The sequence below is a fragment of the Centrocercus urophasianus genome, unplaced genomic scaffold, assembly GCF_019232065.1.
Source record: "Centrocercus urophasianus isolate 14NV4802_14NV808 unplaced genomic scaffold, USGS_Curo_1.0 seq_14, whole genome shotgun sequence".
Classification (NCBI taxonomy): Eukaryota; Metazoa; Chordata; class Aves; order Galliformes; family Phasianidae; genus Centrocercus; species Centrocercus urophasianus.
In genome coordinates, this window is record NW_024884586.1 from 20,232,540 (window position 1) to 20,255,909 (window position 23,370).

General features: G+C 36.5%; 1 protein-coding gene across 4 annotated transcripts in view; it reads right to left on the bottom strand.

Annotated features, from left to right (window-relative positions):
• Positions 1 to 23,370, bottom strand: part of SIPA1L1 (signal induced proliferation associated 1 like 1) — a 191,074-nt gene that overhangs the window by 35,207 nt on the left and 132,497 nt on the right. For all 4 annotated transcript variants that reach the window (XM_042813649.1, XM_042813645.1, XM_042813646.1 and 1 more), the window contains 6 exons: positions 20,354 to 20,528; positions 12,535 to 12,638; positions 11,021 to 11,178; positions 7,665 to 8,241; positions 6,056 to 6,330; positions 2,898 to 3,176 (listed from right to left, as the gene is read on the bottom strand). In XM_042813649.1, coding sequence (XP_042669583.1) covers positions 2,898 to 3,176; positions 6,056 to 6,330; positions 7,665 to 8,241; positions 11,021 to 11,178; positions 12,535 to 12,638; positions 20,354 to 20,528 — 1,568 coding nt within the window. The remainder of the gene's footprint in view (positions 1 to 2,897; positions 3,177 to 6,055; positions 6,331 to 7,664; positions 8,242 to 11,020; positions 11,179 to 12,534; positions 12,639 to 20,353; positions 20,529 to 23,370) is intronic.

Genomic DNA, 23,370 nt, shown 5'->3' on the forward strand with positions numbered 1-23,370 from the left:
AACAGTGCTTCTATTTGACTGACCTGCAGTCAATAAACAACGTGCTGCCAATGGCAGGAACAAGGCACCATATATTCCACCTTCAATTTCAAAAAAACCAAGCATTAAAATCGGTCAGACATCAGCAAGTCTTACATGGGGTTTGGCACTGAAGAAACAGAAATGATAGCTAGTGAAATCTAGAGCACAGCTGTACTTCATTTCTGAAACTGCTTAATGACTTTGGTCCTCACAGGTAAATTTCCAGCCCCATTGACAGTTAGGCAGCACTTTCCTTTGGAAAGTGAAGCCCTAATGGTAGTAAGGAAAGAGAGGCAATCTGCACAGCTTTGCTAATGAGGCATAATAAGGACCTATAACACTCCTCTGATTCTCTCCTGGGTTCTCGACAGATGGCTGACAAAAGTAAGTGAAAACCAATAGAATGATAAGGTGTTTTATAAAAATAAAATTACTTCCTGGTAGGCTGGTAACAACTTCAGCTTAGACTCTCACTAGTGAGGCAATAGTGGACTGCTGAAAAAACAAAACGAGCCAGCCCTACCCTGAGCATTAATGGAGATCACTGCCAATGGGAACACAAAAAGGGCTATGCTGGAGTAAGAGGGCTATGAAAGTCTCATCTTGATTCATTTCAGACATTTTACACAATAACAATGGAAATATTTGAGCTTTCTAAAATGCAATGCTTTTGTTGTGCAGAAAATGAAAAATAGAGTAATCCTATTGAAGTAATCTTACTGTTTGGTTTGTTCCCTCCCTATTCCATATTCCTTTCAAATGATGTAACAGTATATTTATTCACTTTAACTGGCAACACATTAACCTCATGCAGCTGCTGTTATATTCAGACTTGATCCAGCCAAGATTAACACGTTTAGAGCAGACATAAAATGTATTTTTTTGGCATTCCAAAAAAATAAAAAAAGAAAAACAACCCTGCCAAACAAAATGATACTTTGGTAATATATGCTTCAGGATGAAAAAATCCACTACAGCCCTTCCGAAGCAAAAACAAAAACAAAAAACAAAGAATGTCTGGAGAAAAAAAATAAAAAAATAAAAAAATAAAAAAAAAAAACAGCTAACATGCTTTGAAAATGAAAGAAATGGAAAGTTTCAGTTTTTGGAAACAAATACAAAATATACGGAAATGCAATCTTCCCTTTGCAAAACACTGGTCAGGCCAGAACTCCCTTCTAGAAGCATCCATTGAGTGGATAAATCTTGGATGCTTTAGGGGTGTTGTGTTGTCCATGAGGATTTTTATGTGCAAGAAAAGCACAGTTAATAATACCACACCTCTCAGCAGTCAGGGCCTCACCGTCCTCCACACAAAGAAAGAAAGCAACAACTCAAGATTCTGGACAAAACTCTCTGGTTAGTGCCATGAAGCATCAGGTGCTTCTGGGAAAAAAAACCAGCAGTTCAGTTGTATCTGATGTCCTGCCACTCCCTGAAACTTTGCCCAGGTATTACTATGCCTCCCATAATTACAGAGTAAGATTCTACAGCACTGGACAGGCAGGAAGACAAACACCACACCCCACCAAAAACAAAACAAAACAGACCTACTCCCATTCCTTCAAATTCATCACCTATTTGTCTCCAACTGTAAGGGGAATATGGCACAAAGCCATGCAATTTTTATCTTGGTCCAAACATACCATAAGAGAGAGAACAAAGTCCAATGCCTCACTGGCTTTTGCAGTCTCCCTCACAAATAACTTTACCAGAAAAATTAAAAGAATACATACATATATGCACACACACACACACACAGTATTATCTAGGCATATAACATATATTACCAGTAATTTCAAGTTGCCAATTTTCTGATGATGCAAGTTCTAAGCACACATCAACTGAGCTTATAAGAAAGCTACAAGGATAGGGAAGCATGAGACATACAAACTAATCAGTTTAAGTGCAGAAGTATGACAATATTCAATGAAAAATTAAGCAAGAAAATAACGTCTTTACCAACTATTGCCACTTGTTAATATTTAGCCTACACAAGTTTCAAATGATTTCACGTTGGTAGTTCTCTGGTCTTGGCTTTACCATCTTTTTATTTTTATTTTTATTTTTATTTTTAATTAACCTCAGTTCTTCTTGATTCAAAAAAATGCTTGACCTTCTTTTATTGCACCTCTAAATTTTCTACTTTATACACGTTATTTCTACTTTATTTTTTCTTAGGGAATTCTTCAAAACATGAGGCATGAGCTTATTTCCCTCAACAAGTCTCTTTGTAAATGCAGAAATGCAACAGATTTGTACAGATAAGCAAAACAATGACAGTTCATTTGAAAATGTGACAGGATATGTCTGATATCTTTCTAAATAATTGTTTTCTTTCTTAAAAAGCAAACAAAAAATTCCCTCTACAGAAATGCAAATTTAAAACAATCTACTCTTCAGCCTAAGAAGTCTAAAAGTGTCCCAGTTGATAAATTTGCCCTCTGCACAGGTTGGTATTTCCTTACTGAACAATGTTAAATGCTATTTCTGCCTCAGGAGCTTTCGATTATTCCACCAAGCCTCTAAACAAGCTATGAATTTTAAATTCACTTCTTTAAAACGCAGAGGTTCTGGAAAATTTAGATCTAAAACTCTGACATCACTCAAACATTAAACAAAAATGTAGGAATTTTAGAATATCACTCAATGCAGTGAAACATATCCTATCAATCCAGTAGCACTTCTTTTTCTGGTTAGTCAAGTCAAGCAAACATATTTCCTTTTGGCTGTTTCACTCATATTCATATTGCCTTTTGACTAATTACAGACAAGAAAAGAAAGCAGTCCTTAGATGCTTAGATAAACCTATTGTGCTTTTTTCAAGACAGAATTCTGAGCAGCAATAAAAAGCGATTTGTGAAGAAGATACGTACCTCCGGCTCTCCAATGGGCGCCCATCACTAGAGATGCTTCGTGGGATGTTGGCTGCTCGTTCTGGGGGTGGCATTTTCCCTTCTCCTTTCCCTGAGCCAATCCTAGATGGCACTGGACTTTGAACTTGGGATGGTACCTGAGCCACATGAGGTCCCTGTCCCTTGTTTGCATTTCGCTGCCATTTGTTATTATTTCTGAAGGGAAATTTGAATTCATATGGCATTCCTTCATTCACTTTGTATTCCATCACTGGCATACGGTAGTTTTCAGAACAACTTCTGGAAAAGAAAAAGGACAACAAAACAAAATGTTGTTATAAAAAACACTGTTCTGGAAAGCAAAACAAATATATTTTGTCTACAAGGATAAAATTTTGAAGACAGAAGTTGAGCCAACTACAAGAAAGAGAAGATGCAAGCCTTCTTTTAACAAACATGTATTTAACAAGCATTGCTACTGCTCATCTGATTACTGTGCTACAAAAGCAAAAAAAAAGAAACTGCACAAAAGTTATCATAGTAGAAAATACAACACTTGCTAATAACTGTAGATGCCAAAACAGAAGACATCCCCTCCTTCCTAAGGATAAAACATGAACACAGCAGCACAAAAACTGAACTAAGATAGGACACAAGCTAACACAGTTCATGTAAGATGCAGGGAGAGTGATTTGGAAACTAAACGTGACCTTGGCCAAGATGGCCAAGAAGGCCAATGGCATCCTAGCTTGTATCAGAAATGGTGTGGTGAGCAGGACTAGGAAGTCACCCTGCCCTGTATTCAGCACTGGTGAGGCCTCACCATGAGTACTGTGTTCAGTTTTGGGCACCTCAGTACAGAAAGGACATTGAGATGCTGAAGCAGGTCCAAAGAAGGGCAACAAAGCTTGTGAAGGGCTCAGAGAATATGCCCTAGGAGGAGAGACTGAAGGAACTGGCGCTGCTTAGTCTAGGGAAAAGGAGGCTGAGGGGTAACCTTATTCCAGCACCTGAAAGGTGATTATAGAGAGAGCAGGGCTGGTCTTTTCTCACTGGTGACAGGTGACAGGATGAGGGGAAATGACCTCAAGTTGCACCAGGGGAGGTTTAGGTTGGATATCAGGAAGCACTTCTTTATGGAAAGGATTGTTAAGCACTGGAATAGGCTCCCCAGGGAGGTGATTGAGTCACCATCCCTGGATGTGTTTAAAAACAATTTGTGGTGCTCAGGGATGGTTCAGCAGAAGGTTGTTAGAAAGGGTAGTTGGTTAGGTTGCGGTTGGACTTAATGATCTTTAAGGTCTTTTCCAACCTGTGCAACTCTATGATTCTATGATGTGGGTGGGGCTTTTTTTTTTTTTTTTTTTAATCTGCTACCAACCTTGCATACGTGACTGCTGGCAAGTCGTCTCACCTTAACTGCATTCCTGCTCTTCCTCCAAACTTATGTCAATCAATTTATTTGGATAGGAATTGCTCCTCATGTGAATGTACTATACCAATATTCATTTTAGCTAATGGTCTGTATAAACTACTGTAGTAGAAATACTAAATGATCTCCAGAGGACACAGTGAAGGATACAAGTTTTGAAAAATTGATTGCCAAAGAGATAATGCTTTGTACAAAGATCTAAGCCAAATCTTCAGTGATTCATGCAGGATAACCACCAATTCAATACACAGTTCCTAAATCTTAATGATTTTGGATAAAGCAAGCAGGATAAACAATAACTTTTAAAAATTTTATAATTAGGTAATAAACTACTATGAACACTCGGTCATGCAAGAAAACAAAACCCACGACTGCTGAGAACAGTGTTTCTAAAAGTGCAGTAATTTCTCTTCCTGCTGCGCATATGGATACATGAACGCTAAGCCTGCTTTTGGCTGCACTTAATTTAGTTCAGAAATAATAGGATCTGGGCTTTCCACACAGATTCTTCTGCTCTAATCCTTTTGCTATGATTACAGCTGAACATTCCATTTGCCTGGGCTACTAAATACTGTACAAAAGCTTTCCAAATACCTCATGGGTGACCTTATGCCACTGTGCATTTTAATCCCTGACGTATTCAATTTTCCATTGACAACTAGGGGACAAATAAAACTTCTTTCCTGTTTGCTACCAGTTACAACAGGGTTTAGAATGTCTCGCAGTGAAAACAAATATGAATTCTTCTAGTGTTTATATAAATGTCTTTGCTTAGAGATGTATTTTCATATTAATGTAATAAATGCACATTTAAGTTTAGTTCTAATGTTCCTAATTATAAAAAGATTTAAGATCCATCCCTATAAAGGTATTACCTGATTAGAACACAACAGTGCAAAACCTACTGACTGCAAGAAACATATTGATCTTGTGTAACTGTACACATTTTTCTTGGTAAACCTAACAAATCTAAAGCTAGCCACTGGGCAAACTTAGTCCATCAAAGATTATCCCATTTTAATCACACAGCATTTACAAGAAATTAACACAAGACACTGGGAATGTGGTTGAAACTACAGACAATTTAAGAGATCAGGGGACCAGTAAAAAATTAAAAAAAACAACTTTAGATAGTATGAGTTCTGGAAAAATGCAGATAATATACATTTCAGGAATAAAAGCATGTGTTAATGTTTATTTCTGACTAAACTACATTTAAAACCTGTAAGAGCAAAAATACAAGCCTCAAGATTAACAAGAATTGGAAGTTAGAGAGATGCAGCAAGATCTTCTATGGAGTGAAAAAAATTGCAATTTAGAGGAATTTCTCTGCTCAGATCCACAGATTTGATAGACTCTAGGACCTAACTTATAGTTTTTTCCTTTAACGAATATGTCTATTCATAGCTTTCCAGAACTACATCCACAGACACTGAAATGTACATTTTTGATGCATATAAATGCACAGTTCTCTATATGTTGTTTGATTTCCAGATCAATATAGCTTAAAGGATACGTAAGCTTATTTTGACATTTTATTAAGTAGGAGCATATAATAAATATTTTGCAGGGCCCAGAATATTAGATATTTTCCTTAGCTTTTCTTTCACCTTAGAACTCTGGATGCTGTCTTATAACCATGCAGAGGTTTCTGAAGGTTAACACGTATTCTCCAGCATTTCCCCCACCTCCACCATCCCCCAAATCAAAATATAATTTCTGACTGAAGGCGGTTATCACACAGTACCTGCGTGGCGTGCAGTCCTCATAGGGAGGGACAATGACAACCTTCACCGTTACCGATGTCCTCAGAAGATCAATCATTTGCTCATGGCTCAGAGTGGCTACAGCCACCTTACAAATTTCCACCAGCCTGCTACCCTGTCGCAGTCCTGCCTGCCACGCGTACCCGTAGGGCTCAACATCTGCCACAATGCCTTCGTAGTTTACATGGAAGCCAAGCTGACCCAGACCATTCCTACGCAGAGTCATCTCCACTGTTTCACATCCCTTAGTCATGAGCTGTGGATTGAAACAGGAAATTTAATGATTAGGACACTAATAGGATACAATAGGGGAAAATATATATCTAAGTCCTGGGTACACAATCAAGTGAAATGATCTCATCACTCGAACTGGTATTTTCAGTAGAGTCTGGTAATCCATGTTTTGCCTTGAAGTTTTTATCAAAACCACAAGAATTTTAGGAAAAAAAAAACAAAGCAGATTGCAACAGATAAAACATGGATTTAGACAAGTGTGTCTATTTTATCTTATACATTTTGGTAACTAATCAACCATGCTATACATGATAGGACAAGGGGGAATGGTCTTCAACTGAGACGGGGGGTGGAGGGGGAAGGTTATGTTAGATATTAGGAGGTAGTTTTTCACACAAAGGTTGGTGGCACAATAGAACAGGTTGCCCAAGGTGGATGTGGATGCTCCTTCCTTGGAGGCATTCAAGGCCAAGCTGGATGTGGCTCTGGGCAGCCTGGTCTAATTGTTGGCAACCGTGCTCATAGCTCGATGATCACTATGGTCCTTTTCAACCCAGGCTATTCTATGATTCTATGATTTCCAGCTGTTTTAGTAAACTGCAAGTTTCCTTCCAACAGAATAATAAAGTAGTGGCATAAGCTACTAGACATAGTAAACTGTAATCCATGCCAACTTGTCTGTCTACCATGAACACAAACACAGTTAAGAATAATTTAACAGGACATGTTTTTTCCTTTTTCCTGGTCATTATACAGCTAAGCTGTGAAATTAAAGGAAAGATAGTGAAATATAGCACATTCTTTCATGACTTAATTGGATAAAAAATGAGCATACTCCACCAGCCTGCTACCCTGTCGCAGTCCTGCATACCATGATTCACTGTGTTTTTATGTTATCATATCATATTGAGAGAATATCTTAAGCTTGCAATATGAGTTGGGACTGCACCCTGCTAGCACATTAATAAGACAAAGATATTAGTTTCATTTGAAACAAGTTTCAACAAGTTTATAAGCCGGAGAAAATAAGGAAAAACCTACAAAAGAAAAATGATGACATCAGTATCTATTGTGCAGGATCAACTTATGCATGTGAAGGCCCTGTTGTTTTTTGTTTTGTTTTATTTTGTTTTTAAAATACAGAGACAATTGACAGAGCCAGTTAATGTTGGCTGATAAAATAATATCAGATCAGTAAAGGATTTTGAGAAATAAAAGCAGGAAAGTCTGTGTAGATTTAACAATTCGCAAATAGGACAGCTTCAGGCATCCCAAACACTGATGCAACTCTGAAGCCTTCATGGTGGGGGGAGATGAGAAAGGAAAGAGGAAGCAAACAAGAGAACACATTCTAACCTCCAGCCTTTTGACGATCTCTTTGATGTCATCAATGTTGCTGATGAAGCTCTCCAACGAAACGCATTCACCTCTCTCATAGAATATTTTTATATTTGTGTCTGTTGAAGTCCAACCTATTACATCTCGACAGGAGCAATTAAACACCACACTTTTTGTGTCCTGTTCAATGAGGACTACAAACTCGTTAGAGACACCTAGGAGACAGTCTATTTCCATACCCTTGCTGTAGTCTTTTGCATGGACACTCCACACGATAGCACCAGAACTATAGATCTCTGCTCCTGGGTAAGGCTTGGACTTTTCTTTCTTTTTTGAAGCAAGTGAGATGAAGGGGAATTTGCCAGAAGGGTCAATAGGTGTGTTGGTGACATTCTTCTCTGCCAAGTCTTTCAAGTATTCTTGACGGGTCCTGGTGGCCATTGCACGAAACTTTTCTGATTTATGAGCAGCATTCTCTGCATTAATGACTTTGGCTAGTAAGAAGTCCCTGAACACGTTTGATTTAGGAAACGTGACGCCTTTTGGAATAGGTGGTCCAAAGGATGGTACATCTCTGGATCTTGTCACAGCAACACTAAAAGAAATATGAAAATAAGGAAGAAGCAGAGAGTTTGACTGTATGTGAATTCAGCACTTTTTGAATACATAAATATATTTCCCTTTTTCCATAACCCCTGAAAGTTTTTTCTTAATTTCCCAGTAATATACCCTTATTTACATTTTAATCTTGCCAGTTTGCAGACCACATCTTCCTTCGCGTATAAACAGAAGGCCAAAGATTTCTGCATCTAGGAATTTTTTGAGCCATCCTCAGTATCTCAGCTTAAAGAGAACTTAAAATGCAAAATCCTGCACTTCTTGAGGGGAAAGATAAAATAACCAGTCTGGTACTATAGTTCTGATTCTTGCTCCTTCTTATTATAACCAAAAAACTTCTGACATGTTCTATTACTCCAGCATTTAATTTAGACAATTAAGTTGCTGAAAGGCTCATTCACTCAGTAGTCTGTCCTAAGTAGAGGTCATCACTGCAACAGCTTTGTAACAACCACCACTCCATCAGTTCTAATCTGATCTAGCATATTCTGGTCAAAGCATGAAAAAGTATTAACTAATTTTGGCCAAAACATCATGGTAATGGAGTTTTTATAAGGAAAATAAACACTTCGAAATACACTAGAATTGTATATGATGGTTCCCTTGGAAGGTTGGCTGTCACTAGTTTTACACTTTATTCTAACCTGTCTGACTCCTTAAACACAATTACTGAAATCCTGAAGTGATTTCAGGCTTCTGAAATGTTCTTTATCTTACATGGGAGGGAGAATCACTGGCAAAAACAGTGCTTGATTTTATTCCTTTTATGCAGTTCTTTACACAAATTCCAGTACAATTTTATGCTATATTGCTTCCTGTTTAGTCTAGGATTATGATCAATGTGACTGTTCCCAACAATCCACTGAAAAAGAGGTCAAAGTTGCTTTGAAAACTTTCCTAGAAAAACTTTTCATAATGGAATTCTATAAATCTAAATCAAGTGTTTGTACCGAGACGAGAGGATAAAGAAAAGAAGTTGAAAGGACTTTAAAGACAGTACAAAGAACATATAATGCGCTGGCAGTATCCATCTCATCTGTCAGTCTCATCTGTGCACAGGACTGAAGGCCAACATGATGAAGAAAACCACAAAATTGGCACTTAACACCTAGCCAATTCTAAAATCAATACTGACACATTTTTTTCCCCATCTCTCTCCTCCCCTTAAAATCCAGACCTGTGTCACTAAAGCTGAAGTTTTCAAATAATTATATTAATTGCTAGGAATCAGTAAGATTCTATCCTTTTCAGTTGCAAACATTTGAAAAAAATAAAGAAAGAGACGTGAAAGCCTTTATGCTAGATGTAGAGTCCTGAGATATTTAAATTTACTGTAGTATAAAGAGTATAAATCTTTACCTTGCTCTATATAATGAAAAAACATGAAACCACAAGCCACGGTATTTAAAACAGCTAGCAAATGCAGATCTGTCTGTATTTGTACATATACAAATTCAGCTGGAAAATGTATTCATAGTCCTTGTGGATTTCCTAGGATTTCTTACTTTTTATTTCCCTCAAAATCAATCTGACAAAATTTAAGAACATGTGTACGTAAACCAAGTAGCAGCTTGCCTCCAGAAGTGCAACTCAAAATGAGAGATGTAAGCAAACTTAAAACCCAAGCAACCTCTCAAACATTCTAACTGAAATGGTTCACAATTTGTAGTCTTTTAGTATAAAGGGTCAGGAAACAATCTCAGGATAAAAGAAGTCAGTCCAGTTATACACAGTCAGCAACCTGCCTTACAGCAAGTATCTATATAAACATGCCTACTTCAGTAAAGTGTAACACACATACAAAATTCAGCATTGCTTCTAGTACTGCTGCTTCAAGAAACATTGCCACAACCTTGTGGGGAGGGAAAAACCTTCAAACCTTAACATAATTATGTGAAAAACATGAATATATCATCTCAAGGACACTGCACCCAACTGCCTTAGCTCTTCCTCTATAGACTGAAGTGACACATTTCTATTTCACTAAAAACAATTTTAAGGCTCCCTCATTTCCAGATGACTATTCTAAATCCACTGCTCTGACATTTCCTATTTTAAGTTAAAAAATAAGAATTTGCTGAGATTAATTGAGATTTTAAAAATACAGCAAGAGTTCAGGATGTAACAAAGGAAGTTTGGCTGAACTTAAAAAAGTCAAAAGCGTTATTTCTACACTTAATACGGTTACAAAATTTACTCTAAGTAGGAATCTCATTTTGCAGTTCCTTGTTATATGTCACTATCAATCAGCATTTTCTCTTTTAGTAAGGTTACACTATATTGTAGTATTCTTGGAGAGAAACTAATAAAGAGCCAAGGGTATTTCAGACAAAATATTTCCAAGAATGTAGCTTCTTTCTGAAGACTTATTCATATTTTCCTCACTGCATGCATTCCAAAAGGGTATATATGTTTAGATGCCTAAATTATCTGAACAAAAAGTGCATTTGTAAAAATCAGAGGAAAAATTCTTCTCAAATACAGCTATGAAGAAAAACGAGAACTAAATTTTAAACGCATTTGTGAATGCTTGACTAGAGAGTGAGTAAAATGAGTACATCCATTTCCTCACTGAATGTGGCTCCTTCAGATACTTGTGTGTGCCTACATACTTTTTAAGAAACAACGTTTTAAATTCCCATATCCCAAAACCTCCACAACCTCAATCTTTCATCACATTTTCCTACTGAGAAAAGAGGAGTTACACCTCCCTCTGCATTCAGTTCCATGTTTTCAGTGAAACCAGTGATAGTTACCTGTAACAAACACTGTCAGTACAGGGACCGTGCACTCTCACAATGACAAAGACATGCTGGAAGTGAGACCGAATGTTCTTTGGGCTGAATGGTTGTGCTCCAGGCTCCTGGAAAACTATTGTCACAATATCATTTCCAATATGTCGCTTTCTCAGAAGCTAAAAAAAAAAAGAAAAAAGAAATCAAGGAAGCAGACATTAAAACTTTTCTCACAGTTTTTAAGGTCTTTAGTGGTTTTTTTTCCTATTACTATTGTTCAGTTCTATGTTTCAAGCTGAAAAAGAAAATGGTTGATGATATATACATATATATATATACACACGAAAATTTTAAGCTAAATGGAAACGTGAAAAACAAAAACACCTACTAATATGTAATTGGACTCACCATCAGTAATACATGGAAGCTGGAAAACATTTCCCACTTCACACATCTTTACAAGGTTCAATTTCAAATTAAAATTGTTATCATTGTTAAAGCGGTCTATAACAATTCTCTTACGCAGTATTGATTCAGCAAATCTAAGACTACAGTAAATAAGAAAGATAAATTATAGCATAGTATTTACTCTATAAAAAGAAGCTACGAAGAACGCTGTGGGTTTTTTTTAATTATTAAAGGAAATGTCAATTTTATTTGCAGAAATGCAAACTGAGTCTTTAGAATAAAATGGATACACATCATAGTCAACAAGATGGTCTAGGACTCAAAAATGCAATGAACTTCATTCAATTGTATCAGAAAGGGAATTCATGTGGACACAGGACACTTAGATTAACAGCTCAGTTCCTGAAAAAGGTGTAATGGGATCCTCACTGGTCTTTGGCTTTTCTCTGAGATAAAGGAAAATGTCACTATTTCTCTCCAAAAATAATATGATAGCCTCAAATTAAACTGTGCAGTAGTCCAAGGAAAGCATGGAAGAAACAGTTAGTTTTTTTTGTTTTGGGGGGGTTTTTTTTGTCTGCTTTTATCAGTCACCTTAATTGATAAGCTTTTCTTTCCTTTTAAAGACCAGGAACTTCAAAATAACAAAACAGGACAGCCTACAAACTTCTTCAGTATATTAAAAAATAAACAAAAATAAAAGAAAATGAATTTGTTTCACTCATCATCTTTCAAGTGGCTGCACAGTGTTCTGGGTTCCCACTTGTCACCTCTGATTCTGCACACATTACTGTTCGTTGAATCAAAGTATGACTGACCTTGTCGAACAAGGCTGAAAACTGTCATGTATGCACATATGTAATACAAATGCACTACTGACATTATAACATACATATTTTCATTTAAGGTTTTACTAAATGGATAATAAGACAGAAAACAGTCTTACGGAGAAAAATCTAGCTAGACACCTGCAGTGTACCTACAATAACCTGCCTTGCTCATCTTTGTGATGCAGATGGCCAGTGTTTTCTTTGCTAGTAACAAATAACATTTGTCATAACTATTCATTGCTTCACCTACTTTTGAGACAGGAAAAATTAACTGTAAGCAGTCTCAGTTCATCTTACCTGCTGTTTGTTGTTTGGAGTATATGGCAACATAGTAGAAACATGGAACATGATTTCATAGTCCTTGTACGTTGTATATAGAGAGTGAGTACCTGTTGAATCAGCTTCAGTTAAACAAAGAGAAAATAAGAGCATTATTAAAAAACAAGTTCAAAATAAGGTTTCATTACTATCAAGCAAAATCACCAGACAAGACAAGAACTCCTATTCATCCTCAATCCTAGCTTACATGAAAGCAAAATAAAAACTTACCTAGAATTTGTTCACCTGTCAAAGCAAAATATACAGGCTGCATGTATAATTTGACGTACTTTTGTCAGTGATGAGTTTGCTAGGAACAGGGAATTTTTCCCAGAATATTGTGAAAAAAGTCTATTTAATGAAAGGTGGAGAAGAAACACAAGCCATATATATATCTGTATGAATATAGGTGGGTATAAGCCTACAGAAATACATACACTATTAGCATGCATATATCAGTACTAGGTACTAAGATAGAGTCATGCAATAGGGAAAGAAAAAAAAAAAAAGGCATTCCTCACAGGGAATGCATTAGTTTACATAGAACAAAGTAAACAAAAACTTTCCTACTTAGTGTTAAACTAAGGGAGCATTCTGGCTTCATTTAGCGGGTCACCTGGATCTGCATGGTTAGAAAGTCACTTCCTCATTATTGGGCGCTGCTTTTGTACCCTTCTTTGGGGATTCACTTCTAAAACAATTGTATTGATTGGATTTTGTTTCTTTTTTTTTTTTTTGAGGCAATGCTTTTATAAACTATATTTATTATTTTTAGAGGGGTGGAGAGAGAGGTTAGAACCCAACTCTGGCACTATCTCATCCAGAAATGGAAAAGTACTTTTGCAGAACACTAAGCAACCAGAATAAACCAATAGCCAACTTTCAAAGTAGACAGAAAATAAAATGCATTTTTGTATGCTGAGGGATTCTTTCTTTGGAAAGGGGAAGCAAAAAGTTCATTTATATTCTGGAAATTGAAAACGAGTAACAAGATGTAATCATTTTCAGAAACCACCTATCATCTCAAACTAATCAGAATGAAACTGAATGGTACAGAATGTGGAAAGGACTTCAACAGGTGCTGTGATCTCAGTGATGGATGCATAACACACAACATGAAGAAGAACAGAATGGATTATTTTAAACATAAATGCCAGGAATCTGAATTTAATGAGTAAGATAAAGTCTTCACTAAAAATGATACTAAAAATGGAAAAGAGCAATCAAAATAGAATTTTTGCATATTTATAAGACAATGATAGAAAAAGCCCACAGCAATGCCATACTGCTGGTATATTAATCAAAGGTACTTTCACTATTTTAAAATTTATAGAAGAAATGGAAGGAATTCAGAAACAGGCCACAAAAATAATTGTACATGGATGGAGAGACCTTCATGTGGAGAGATAACTAGGATTACAAAGTTTAGAAAGAAAAAAAAAGAAGGGGATAACATTGAAGTTTATAAAGTGTTAAAGAAAAAAGAACAAAAACTTGAAAATATTAAATTAAGATGTATCACATTTTAAAGCTGAAATAGTAAATATACTCCATTATATGTAACAGCTACCCACAGTGCAAAAAGCATATAGAAAAAAGCATCCTGTATATCTGAAGTTGTAACGTAAACATGGTATTACATTATACAATCTCAGTCACTTACAGCAAAAAAAAAAAAGTTGATAAGCCCTTATATACTGCACATTGGAATATTTCACATTAGCAGAACTCATGTTACTAAGGAAATGACTGTTGGTGAAGTATTTACAATAATGTGCACTGATTATAACCATAATCTATGTAAATAAACTTTGACTTAAGCTTCTGATTTCCTGTCAAATTTGGAAAGATAAAGGTAGCACTGCTATCAGTTAAAAACTGCAGCATCATCTGTAAAATGAAATGCAAAAACGTCTACATCATAAACTGCACGGAGATTTTGCATTCGTAAATAATCTATTTACAAATGTATTAAACAGTATTTAATAAAAAGAGAAAAAGAAAGCAAATGTGTTCCAGGAATCTTATAAAAAAACCTCACTAAACGCTTCAGAGAGTTTGGGTTCTCTTCTTCAACACACAACATTGCCATAAAAAAAAAACCAACAACCATCAGCTAACAGCTGAATATTTCCTTTTTAATGCTAATTACAAAAGCTGAAGTGGAGTCATTTCATCTTGTGCTCAGTCTGCAGCAGTTTGCATCATCTGCTTGATCACGACAGTGCTTGCTGAAGGAAGCAGATGCACTTGAAAGTCACCCAAACACAAATGTTCCTCCTTACTCAGTCTTTTTTTTTTCCTTCCTAAGTATGCAATTTCATACTTAATGTTTGCTAGAAGTGACAGAAATATTAGAGAGAATGCAGAGGAACGGGGGGCACTCTGACTCATTATTAAAAATAATACTCTGGAACAACAAATACGTCTTTAAGCCAAACTTCCAACTTTCATGAGTGAAGTTCGTTGTGGGCAGAAAAAGGTTTTTTCTTTGCTGTCCTACCCACCTTAAAGTGCACAGAAATCTCACAGAAGTATTGATTCTGCAAATTCAGTAAAATACAATCCTAATAACTAAATTATTCCAATAATTTTGCCAGAACTCCACAGCTTAAATCCCTCCTATTCTAACTCAATATAAACAGAAGTCCATATCCAATACAGACCTGTGTATCTTCTTCACCCTTCGCATTTCCTCTTTCTTGCAAGACCAGCGAAGCACAATAATGACTGATATTTGCTTGAAATGCCATTGCAGCAAAATCAAAGATTGGGCACTGGAATAGTATCCATCATTCCATGGTGGGAACTGTCAGCCAACATTGCAATTGCCTTTAATTCCCCTGTATTTGATACAGGCCTGAGGGTTCTACAGATTCATGAGTAACTTTCTTACACTGGGGACATGCTTTCTTGTCATCTCCTTACAGTATACCCATGGATGTCGTATTTTCAGCCCTGTCCAAGTACTGGGTGTGCTTACTTAGCTGCAGACTTTTCCTTCCACCATTATTCAACTTCAAAAATCCCTCCCATTGGTCTGCATTTCCAATGCTTTTTTAGTTACCTACACAAGGACTATCTTAACAGGATCTCCATTTAGATGATTTTTTCAATACAAACAGTGCCCAAAATCATTATTGACAAAAATCATTGATAAACTCGAGCAGAACCTTACTGAAGCTGTGTGACTTTGACAGCACACTCCTACAGCAGCTTTCCGAAACTGTACATTAAGAAAACCTCATAGAAGCAGTAAGAGTAGAAATCCCAACTCAGTATTTAGAAGGAAAACAAGCTGCAAAGAACAGTAGGTAAACAAAAAATAAATGATTCCAATTGGGCAGGAGAAAGAACAGTCATTACAACAAACTGCAGCAGCGCTCAGAAGACAGAAGCACAAGAACTACATGCTTCAGAGCTTCATATTGCTCCCATTTACATCTGCTGTCAAGATGTCCTGACTTGTTCCTATTTTCTCCTAGTTATTGGCCCAACATCAGCACCTATCAGACCTGCCTGCCTTTCTGTTACACACAAGGACAACACTGAGCATTCACGTTCCATTTCCATAACAGTCATGCTGTTTTCAGATACCATTTCTGAGGACAGAACAGAATCCTTTATTTTGTAACATACAAACATTTACATGTAATGCAAATGCAGACATTCAAATTTCTCCTTCTCCTTTCCCCCCAACCCTTTTCCATTTCTAAAACAGTCCAGGACTGTTTGATTTTTTTCTTCTTATTTATCACTATTATTTTTTACCCTTAGACTCACACTGAATACCTCAGACCCAATATTCTTTCTTACAAACTGCTACAAAGAAGGGCACAGTAATCTGTTTATTTCATTAGAAACATTCCTGTTTGTTTAAAAAAACCTGATTTGAATGCCAGTTTGAAATTCATCCATTTCCTACACTTTTCACCTATTTAATATATTCTATGCTGTCTTAATATTCTTCCAAAGTCTTAAACAAAAAATCGTGGAATATGAATATCTAATACAAAAACCTATCATTATCAGCTAAACTGATAATCTCATCAGGCAGATTTATTTCCTGAACCACAGGCACTGTGACACTGCTGAACAGCAGCTCAGGTTACCAGGCCCAGCATCATCCAGCTGCTTTAATTTACTATTTTAAAACACTGAGAAGTGAGACTGAGCAAGGGGGAGGGAAATAATCCATGTGGTACAATTGGAAAATTAAGCCAAACGACTGAAGTTACAATTTCAAAAGATTACTGTGGTGCTTGTTACTTTAAAGTGATGCCTATCAACTCCCTAGCAACTGTAGGAGAGGTGACATTTTCAAGCTCTATTTCCTATCCAAAGTCTTCAGGCTGCCAGAAGATAGATTGTTTCCCCTGCGGTAATGCTAGAAACACACAAACAAAACTTTAAAAGTAGCAGTTCTTCTCCACCGTTGCACTGGCAGAGATCCAAACCTAAAACTCCTACAGGATCCAATACACTTAAATAGCCTTTCCATTAACAGGATGAATAAGATTCCTTCTTTTAAAAGCTGGCACTGTTACAGATACTTGCTAATTAGGCCCACAATTCTAGAATTTTCTAAGAACGACTGTTCTGAAATTGTGTTTTATTATAGCAACTTTACTTCTCCTCATTTGCATAAAATACAAAAGTTTTGTGAGTTTTTCTGGAGTAGACATAGAAATCAGCTTCCCTCCACACAGAGAAAGTCCTCCTTGCATCATGCATCTGCTTTTTCTAGGTCGCAAAGTATTGCAAAAACACAGAAAGTGGCAAAGCAGCCCACATAGCTTTGACCTTGCTTGCAAGTTGATGAACAATCATCTGTTGTTAAGAGCATCATACAATCAGCTGTTTCGGCATGAAAGAAATTTTATTCAGGAAAATGTCCTGAACAACTAGAACTACACATGGTGGTAGCACAAGAAATATTTCATGAAGGTGGTCTCTAGCAACACAAGAGCACAGAAACAGAAGACAGAAGCTAGCTTCCTAGGCTGCAGGCCTCTATATACCACAGGAATTCCAACAAAATCCTATAAACCTAAGTCATGGCAAAACCACCACCTCTGCTCCACAGGCTTTGCATGTGAGGACAAGTGCAGAAAAGACAGGTTAGTTACTTAGGGCAACTATCAAATATGCACTGCCTGCATGCATTCAGAGAAACAAGAAGCAAGTTCAAGCAGCCTTCCACCTCTTCCTCAGCTGAGAATGCAGATCTCTGGAGACGACAGCAGCAGAAATCTGCAATGATGGGCTTTTCAACATGCAGCTGCTCTTGAGAGGGAGAAACTCAGCTCCTCAGCCACCTGCAAGTGCTCAGGACTGGCACACTGTGCCTGCTCGAGGCTCTGGCCACCTCATGATGAGCAAGACAGCATGCTTTCTCAGGGCTGCAGATAGCAAAGACCTGGCTATACTACTGTGAACCAGCAGGGGCTCCCAAAACAGCTACTTCTGTTACCATGAACTTCATTTCCTAACAAAATATCAAGGAATAAAACTCCCACTGAAACTCTTGGATAAACCTGCTTTTAATAACATTCCCCTTCAATTCATATAGATGTCCTTAGGCTGCTCAGTATGTCTCACATGGCTTTCTGTCCCGTTCTCATGGAGACAGGTTTCAGATACTGTCATTTAACAACCACTACAAAGTTTTGGTTTTCTTCTTCTATCACCAGGCAGCTACTCCCAGCACTGTGCTTCCTTCCTCCCTGTGCTTGCTGCTTACTAGTGCTGTGTGAAGTTAAATAATCAGTCAGTTATAACAGCCCCAATATTTACTTTGGAGACTTTCTGTTAAGTTGATGTTTCTTTTTAACAATCTGTCTCTATACAGAATACACAGTAACGGTTCCCAAATGAAGCTATCCCAAAGAGCTTAGTGCTGTGTCCTCAAAAAAATTTATTTTCTTCCATTTCCACGTCCACCCAACAGGTGGACATAAACAAACAAACAAAATTTGGGGAAAGAATTTTGTCAAGTCAGAAGGAACAAGAAAGTACTAAAACACCTCTGGAAAATTCTGCCGCTTAAGAGCAAACTTCAAACAAGCATGTAAGACAGTTGTAGCTTTTATAGTCCATCTGATCAGATGAATCAACTCCTCATCATATGGCATTTCTTGTGCTAGAAACCGATGTGCAGACTGTCACCAAAGAAGCTGGTAACAATCCAAAGGTTTTTTTCAGATGTCTTACAAAAACTAGACCAAAAGAAAGGGAAGACACTATTTTAGAGTACCTACTAAAAGGAAAAAGAGGTTACAATATAAAGCCAGAAGCTATGAAATCAGGAATAATATTTTTCATTTTCTGTACCCTTGATTTTGACTTGGCTTGTTTTTATGGCAAATTAACACTTCAGTGTTGCAAAAAAGGAATCTTAACCCTAGCATATAACATATGATGTACCTCCAGTAAAGGAAAGAAAATGTTAAAGAAACTGTCCTGGACCTCATTTGGAATAGTATATGTAGTTCTGGCCACTAAAATTAATGAGATTGTATTCAAACTCAGATAAGTACAAAAGGAAGTTACCAGGCAATACTGTGCATGGGGAAAGTAGAGAAATCCACATCTCCTAATCAATAAAAACAACTTGTCTATTAGGGTTAACATCAGTAAAGCACGGAGGAAGCAATTGCAATATCTAAATGCGCTCAAGAGAATAAGCGCAGCAAGGGAAACTCAAGTATTGCAACTAAAAGACAAAGTCAGCTCAATGATAAACATGAGGAACACATTAAATTTATTTTAAAAACATGGGCAGTTTTCTAACCCTCCAAGTAGTGATGCTTAGGCTGATCAAAAATAGCATGAGGGGATGGCAACAAGTTTTCTGCAAGCACCAAACACACAGGGTAAAAGCAGAGCAGTTTACTGCATTTGTGATAGGATAGTCATGGCAAAAGCAGTTTTTGATGCACTGAAGTTGATGAATGCTTTTCTGCTATTAGGACTCATTTCCCTAAATGGGTTAACATCAGATGTTGCGCTGCAAGTGAATAAAATACCAAAAATTTCAATAGGAATTGGTTAGTTCCAATATTTGAAGGAAAGGAAGATGGACCAAATTTGTCTCGAGCATCTTTATATATATTTACTAATGGAATGAACTAGCAGTAGCTGATAACAGGTATTTCACAAACTCTACTAAAAAAATTAATATTTCTTTTATAGTTTGTTACCTAAAATCACTGTTCAACAGCATTTGTGTTTTATTTAATGTTTTATGGTTTAAGTTGATATTATAGCTGTCAAAAATAGTCTAATTTCTATAAATCTACAGAAAAATCAGGCAAAAATACATTTGATAGCAGGAAAAAAACAGCTTAGAGAAGAAATTCCTGCAACAGGCATAGCATAAAAGCAATAGATCAACTTGTCAAGGTGGAATTATTTGGGATCCCAAAACTTTGAGCCAGTTCATTAGCACATCATTCAAGAAATTCCTGACATACCAACTGATTTGATAATTCATTACACAATACAGTAATGAGGGGCTTGCAATGGTGATAACAGTTCCACAGTCTACTGGTTTCTTGTTGCAGCTTTAGTGATAATTTCACACCAAATTAGTATAAAATTCCAAGAAGTCCAATAATTATCAAGACCATACGTGTCTGGGTCAATGTACATACTTGCTCAGCTTTCACTTTCAACAGTGAACAGCATCGTTCCCATTGCAAAGAGCCTACATTTAGCAATGCTGTGGAAAAAAAATTGATTAGTAACTATATTATTTATTTTGTTCCCGTAGGAGGAAAAAAAAAAGACTCCTTACTCTTCGTATCCAGCTGAGCGCGATACTTCTCAAATCCTTTGAGCCGAACTCGTTCTCCCAAGAGCTGAAGAAACTCTTCAAAGGCTGGACCTGCCGATTCGTTATTGTACATTTCCTCTTCTGTGCTTTGCCCAGCTTTGCAGTACATGATACCCACCTTAAGTTGGTAGCTTAACTGCAAAGAGACAAAGACAAAATTTTGTACGTATGACAAGTGATATAATAGCACATTTACTGTATCCACTTCAGATTGTTTTTTATTAAACCCTTAATAAACAAAGAAAGAAATGCCAACGATCAGTCTAACTTCCAAAAGCTTCCGATTTTCTGGAAGGAAACTTATCTGAATATACTGTGATTTGCTCTGAAAGTTCCTGAAATAGGTCGCCAGACAGCATCTTGGAACTTGTTGAGGTGACACGGACAAACTTAAATCAACTAAAATTCACTAACTTTAACTTATTATTTTTACAGTGAGACATTTCAGAAGTCCTCAGAAATGGTTCTGTTCGTTCTCTAAATGAAACATCTTAAAATTAAAAATTTTTAAAAAGCACAACACTATTACTATCTAAAATGAATGGTGACAAAGAATTAAAAATCAGAAAACAAGCAGGGGAAAGAAGAAACGTAAAGGCTTAGTTGCTCTGGCTGGAGAAATTGAGCGCATGTAATGAGTCACAGTTCTGGGCCACCTACAAAACATTCTTTCTTTTATCCTCTGACACAGTAACTACTAAAATTTTATCTTCTAAATATGCCTAATTTCTTTTGTGAAAATATGAGTACAGCATATCTACTACTTACAAAATATCTATTTCTTATAAGTAATATAAGTAATAATACTTATCAATCTATTACTTGTGGAAGAAACACTCACAGGCCAACTTCCAAAATTACAAGTGCACTTCCCACATTATCAGCAGAGTCCCTGACAGAGACTGTCCAGGAATACTCATTGTTCAGATGTGTGCTCTCTGCCCTCTCCGAGGGAAATCCGATGAGTGAAGGTGCTTCTTGGAACCACAATGCTTTAGCTGTTTTGCTAATGGCAAGCTTCTGAAATTTCACTCAAATTAGGACTAAGCGCACCTACACTATTTAATTCTCAATTTTAAATGAAGTAAAGATTTTCCAGGGCATAAAAGGGATCATCAACTTCCAGAAGCAATGCAATAGCTGCCCTTTGCACCTTTGAAAATGTCAGCACGAAGAGTTAAGGACCATGCTGAAAAAGTACAATACCATATTAAATCTGATGAAATTAAAACAAAACCAAAACCAACAGAATTCCTAAGGACAATACAAGCTGCTATAGAAAAATAAAGCTCTGGTGGAAGAAAGACACTCAGCCCCCTTAATACAACTTCTCCTTCTAAATCCAGGTTTTTTTAAGAAGTATAACTCAAAATAAAAAAGGAGGAGTTGAAGGAAGAACTGCAGTGTGGTAAAGCTTCTGGAGAAGCAGCTTCATTTTAATAATCTGGAAGCATTTCCATATATAAATATGGGGGAGAAATGCACTTTCAGTATCTATGTAACACTCTGAAAGACAGCAGAAAGCATATCTCAGATTTACCCAGTCAGCAATTTTATAATATAAATACAGATTTACATTAAAAGCCAAGTGACTTAATACAGTATTTCCATAAATTCTTATTGGAATAAATCAGCAACTATCCTGATATTCAAATTTTTAAATCATCTTAGAACGCAAACCTGAAGTTACTACGAACTATGCATTCCAGAAAAATAGTAGATCCTAATTAGTCAGGAAGGTACCACTGCCATACAGACTGATTAGATCGCTTCTTTATATAGAACCATTCAAAAGAACACGTTCTAATAACACCACTAAAAGAACAGCTAGGTGAGAGCAATGTGGGCTGTATATAAAGAACAGCAGACGTTACACTGACATTAACAATCTGAGGGAAGTAAGGGACACAGAACTTGACATAAAACACCAGTGCAAGAACTGGGCCAAGAAGAGCTACTAGCCTCTGCAGTATATCTCCATTCTGAAACTGGACATCATATTCAGTTCAGATATCTACTTTCTTATGATACTGAAAGATTAGTAGAGAGAACTCAGCCATAAAGAAATACACAAAATTTAGAGAAAATATGTTGCAGGCAGAAACTTGATAAGTGCAATCTGTTTAGTTTATCATAAACAAGACCAACAGATGATTTAATCACTGCATGTAAAAACCTTCACCAAAAAAATCTCACACCAAAATGACTCTTAAGATGCAGCAGAGAAAAATATCAGAAGAAAAGTCTAGAAACCGAAAGATCAACGTCAATATGTGAAAATTCATAAATATGAAAACTAACAATTGCTTTAAAATCTCACTCAAATATTTTCAAAAAAGATACCATACTTAATCAAAACTGGCAAATAAGTTTTATTAAAGCATACAAATTTGTCAGAAGTAAGGGGATATTGGGTGAAATTAACTAAGTCAGACAAGGGTCACCTTATAGCCCTAACTCTTAACAAAACCTCCTACTTGCTACATCAAACAGGCACCTGTTCATGTAGTAATAAAACAGTGTGACACACACAGCAAGAAAAAGTGATAAACAGTCTGTGTACCTAATTAGTGGAGCAGCTGTTACCCAAATTTGTTTTAGCTTGAAATTGATAAAAAATGCAGCTTCTAATTAGTACAGAGTGTGCTTATCTTTTGCTGTTGGAAGTGTCAAACTGTTTCATTACCACAAAAACAGAAAGATACTTTGATGTAGAAAGTACATTTTTAACTATCACCTGCCCTTAATAATTTTCAAATGTTTATGCAGTAGGAAAAAAAACCAAAACAACTCCATGCTACAACATACCGTAGGTTGCAATGACATACAGGACTCAGAGTAAGGATATTTTCATCTTCAACTTTGTAACTTTCTGAAGTAATTTTGCAAAAGAGCTTTTCTAATTAGGAATCCAATAGAAATATTTTCACTATGTATTTCAATTATCTTATTGATTTTTTTTTTTTTTTTTTTTTTTT